We start from the raw sequence: 4782 nt of genomic DNA, 5'->3' as shown, positions 1-4782 counted from the left end.
TAGGTAGTAGCCATCATGTAGATCAGCTGGTGGAAGAGAACAGAACACGACAGTAAGATATAGGCAGTCCCCCCAGCGTGGCTGCTTTCCCGTTTATTATCACCCGGAAGGGGTTCCTTCCTCTCACTTCACGTACACGCTGCTAATCCTGGCCTCTGCCCTCAGGCCGTTTATTGCGAAGACTCGGAGGTGTTGAAAGAATCAGAGCGCCGGGGCAGCAGCCTGAGCCATGAAGCTCCAGGCCCCGTGTCCCCTGGTCTGCCCCAGCCTGCCTCCTCGGCCGGCCCCTAGCTCAGCAAGCACACAGGTCGCCGCCGGCATGGCACGGGCCGTTCTCTGGAGGGACTCTTTTCCAAGCTCATGCCATTTCCCTCTGGGTCTGCCAATCCTAGAGCTCTCGAAATCCCAAAGCGAGCCCTCCCGACTTCTAGCTGTACACGCGGAGGCCCACAGAATCCCGGGGCCCTTTACAGGTGCTCCTCGTTAGCTGTGGCTTCCCTGTGCGCCCATTTCCCTTCGTGCGACCATCACTGCTTATGGCATGGCCATGGTCACTGGGGGACACACACAGTCTCCCAGCTGCGGTCAACCAAGGCACCACGCTGCTTGCTTGTCTCGAACTGTAGCCGAGCAGCCTTGGTGCGGGCTAGTTAGTGCTACGGCGTTTTGTGATGTTTCCTAACCATAGTGCTGAATGAAGGGCTCTCGACAGCCTCCAGAGAGCAAGAAGGCTCGGAGGGGCCACGGGGCTTCATTCCTGAGACCGGGAGTTCACTGTTAATACAGCTGTGGTCTCTACTCAATACGATGTCTTTGAACAAAACCACATGAAGCAAGGTTAGGTGGTGTTCCGTTTGACAACAAATGGTGTGACCAGGCGCTGGCAAAAATGAACCCTGTGTTTCCCTCTAGAAACAGTGGCTCAGGGTTGCAGGAGGCTTTATAGAACAAGCTCAACCGTAGAGGTATGTAGGTGTATAAGTACATATTTCCACTTGGAAATTAAGATTTCTTGCCAAAGAAATGGGTAATGCCTCCCACGAGTAGCTGTCAGTGACCCAAGTCCTGCAAGTCAGGGCGGAATATGCACCCCTGGCCTAGGCCAGGCCTGGGTAACGGGCGGCCCAGCTTCAGCTGCCCTCTCTTCTTCCCACAGAATCCAGATCCCTCCGGGCCCAGACAGGCAACCGGGACTGCCTGCGCTCCAGCCCAGACGGAGCCAGGGCTGCGCTCCGGACGGTATGGCCGGAAGGCAAATCTGGCGCTGGAGCCTCGAGCGGGGAGCTGCGCTAGGCCGGGCCCGGGGCCGTTGCTACTCACCAGGGCGACGACAGTGGCACCAGCTCCGGCGCAGGCCACGATGAACAGGTGGTAGGACATGTAGAACTAGGGAAGAACAGGGCACAGGTGAGCATTGGCTGTGGAAGGAACGGGCGTCCCCCCGTCCTGTGTGCACGCCCCGGCTGCCCACCGCCTGCCCCTGACGGGGGCACTTCTAAAGCTTCCTGATGCCCGGGCTGGACCCGTGACCAAGTAAGTGGCAGTAGCCAGGCCTCCGCCGTGAGGATAATTCTCCTCGCTGACTGCTCTGTGCCGTCACCTTTGGGAGCCCCTGCTTGGAACCAGGCCCTGGTACGGATACGCAAACTGGCTGACATTTCAGTAACTCACTGCTTTCCCAAAGCAGGCTCAGATTCTCTTAAGTATGCAAGCTCCCACTAGTGCACTTAAAAAAAATGTTCTTTTATGAACAGTTACAAACCAATGCCTAAAGAATAGTCTGAGGTCTGATTTCAAACCAAAGTGGGTTAGGATATTCTGCTAGTTAAGAGTGAAGCAGTGATCAACTGTGATTAGATTTAGAGAAACTGGGCTTCTATACAAATTCAAGGGGATCTTTTCCATGAAAATGAACCTGCATTTGTTCTGTGATAAATGTCCTACTTTGAAAAGCTATGTGAAGGTGAAAAAGAATCTACATGTATTTTCAGATGGATGAGACTAGGACCACTCTCAAATTATCGCCCAAGGAGAAAGCTCTCTGAGTGCTAAGGATCCTCACTGAACCGGCTGGACCATGGGAAAGGGGGCATTTTCTAGGTAAAAAAATGCATGAATGTGGGTAAAGACAGACTGTTTGATCTAAAAAGTCTGCAAAGAAAAGCTTCCCTTACTAGCATTTGCACCATCTCCTGTTCTTTCTACCTCAGAGGGCCCTTTCCTCAGCCTGCTTTGCCAGGGGACCGTGTCCAGGCCCTGACAGGCGAAGGGTTTATTTACCTCATTGGTGTTGCAGATGTTCTCAAGGGCGGAGCCACAGATTTTCCCAGGGAAAGCATTCCAAGGAATGATACCTGTGAAGTGAATCCCAACAGAATGTTAGTTATTAGTGGCCCCCACAGTGCCCCGTGCTCTCGCTGGTCCTCATCCACACTTGACAGCCCTGCCCTCTGCAGACCAGGCTGTTTAGAATTAGTAAGAAGTTCTCCTTAGACAGCAGCACGAGAGCAAAGTCAACTAGTCCATAAGAGCCTTAAGACCGGATTTGTTTTCCCTACCAATTGTGCTCGCTTTAGTTGACCTCCTATTTGTAAAAATTAAAGGTGTAGAACCCCCCCCCCCCCCCCACAGCATTTCCCAGTCTGTGGACTTCCTACTAAAGTCCCGAAATGGGGAGTCTATAGGTAATTTGGATTTTGTAGGTCTTTTATATTCATTTTCATTGGGATTGAAAATCCAATTGGAAATTTAAAAAGGGAAACACTGTGGAGTCCATCCCCCCTACCCCGTGTCTTCCACTGGAACCCTAACTCCTCTCTACCACGCCATGGCCCACCGGGTTGCTGTTCTCCGTGTCACCATGTAGTAGGTGTGTGCTTTTAAAGATTAAACACAGCTCGAGTTACTCTTCTCCCCGGAGGTAAGGAAGGCTTTCTTTAAAAAGTCCCTTATCCCCGGGGCGCCTGGGTGGCTCAGTTGTTGGGCGTCTGCCTTCAGCTCAGGTCATGATCCCAGGGTCCTGGGATCGAACCCCGCATTGGGCTCCCTGCTCGGCAGGAAGCCTGTTTCTCACTGTGCCTCCCTCTCTCTGCCAAATAAATAAATAAATCTTAAAAAAAGTCCCTTATCCCTTACATGGGCCAAGAGATGCTTTAGGAGAATGGGAAATGACAAGTCCTCATGGGGGTCAGTGAAACCAGTGATTTCAAATATAGAACACTTAAAACTAGGATCACTGATAGCCCAAAGTGTTTAGTGAAAATATTTAATAAGGAAATTATATACATCTAGATATTTACAAATACTTTAAAAAATCATCTTTATGCTCTGTTTTCAAACCACCAGTGAGGCTAAAACAGTACTCCAATGGGCAGTCCTGGGCAAGTCTCTCATTAGGTTGTAAGAGAAGACGTTGAAGCCAAGCCACATGGGAAAAACAAGAATCACAAATGAAATAGTCCTCTCTCCCGAGAAATCTTGTCTTTAATTTTAATGAAAAGTTCTTTCCACCTCCCGCCTCGCTGTTTCTGCCAGGAACACGATTCCCTAGCATCTTGGCGAGAAGCACTCATTAAACTCCTTACTTAGGAGGCTGCCTCTCCGTTTAATTGGCAGGAGGAGCAATGGCCCCTTCTGTGCCTTGTCAAAATGAACCAACGTTAGCTGCCTATTGCGAGTATCCCATTCATTAGAAAATAGGTTTGAAGGGGTTTCCAACAGTCGGCTTTTATAGAGTTCAGTCTGATGACTTTAAAATATGTCTGGATTTTGTTGTGGTTTCCAGGACAGATGAAGTTTAAGCAGTTGGTCATTTTAAAAGACCGGATTTGAAGAGTGGGACATGGAAATTAATTGGACTACAGTGTATATACAATATTTTGGATAAAGAGTTGAATGGTACAAAACTGAAAAGAAATTGAAAAAATAAATCTGTAATCTTTTGATGTCCAGAAGTCTGGTTATAATGCACTGCTCCTTGATAATAATACAGTACAAAAAGTGTCCTCTACTACATAGTTGTAATGCAAATTTTGGTTGCATTTTCAAGTAAGAGCCTAAGTGATCTTTCCTTCCAGAAAACAGAGCATACGTTAAGAGTACGTACTATTCCAACAGAAGAACGTATGACAGCGATCACAATGATTAAAAAGCCACCCATGTAATCGCTAAGGTGCAGACAACTGCACAAGAGGGTAGAGGTTCAGCGGGGCAACGAAAGGAGACGGTACCATATTGTCGGATATCCACGCAGATCTGCTCCACAGCGGCCGTGCCGTTGGTCTGGGGTGACTTGATGACCTCACAAGTTGACCAGATGTTGTAGAACATAAACACGGGCACGGCAGAGAAGCCAAACACACCCAGCCAGGCCACTCCCAGCACGTAGGTGAGGAACACGAACTGAGCCGAGAAGGAAAAAGAATCATCACCAAGGGGGGCAGGGTGCAGCACCTGGGGACAAAATGCTTCCACAGCTCTGGCTGGACACTGATTCCCGGCACCGCCTGGGCCACCAGAGCGACTGGCAAAGTGACAAGGGAGAGGAGAAGCGAGGGCTGGGCCGGGGCCATCATGCTCTCTAGAGCTGCACGATGGAGAATGTGACTGCCCAAAGCCACCTCAGGGACTTTGTGCAGGTCCCCCTCTCAGGAGCTGGCTCCCCCAGCCGTGATCTCCCTGGTCCAAGGTTGCAGAGCGAAGTCGTGGTGGTTGCCTCCCTGCCGCTCTTTCCCATACTTACCGTGCCGAGTGGCGGGCTGCTTTCACGGGCCTTTACTCTAT

The 4782-nt window shown here is 50.3% G+C and overlaps 1 protein-coding gene across 1 annotated transcript; it reads right to left on the bottom strand.

The window, feature by feature from the left end:
- Positions 1–5: 5 nt before the first annotated feature.
- Positions 6–4401, bottom strand: LOC123323172 (neuronal membrane glycoprotein M6-b; the record flags this gene model as incomplete). Its single annotated transcript, XM_044912334.1, has 4 exons — positions 6–26; positions 1321–1386; positions 2281–2354; positions 4230–4401. Coding segments are annotated over 4 exons (333 nt in total), but the record flags the coding sequence as incomplete, so codon positions are not given.
- Positions 4402–4782: the final 381 nt, after the last annotated feature.

Source organism: Neomonachus schauinslandi, unplaced genomic scaffold (assembly GCF_002201575.2).
Source record: "Neomonachus schauinslandi unplaced genomic scaffold, ASM220157v2 HiC_scaffold_1255, whole genome shotgun sequence".
Classification (NCBI taxonomy): domain Eukaryota; kingdom Metazoa; phylum Chordata; class Mammalia; order Carnivora; family Phocidae; genus Neomonachus; species Neomonachus schauinslandi.
The sequence above is the reverse complement of the archived record's forward strand: the minus strand, read 5'-3'. Positions and strand labels throughout refer to the sequence as shown.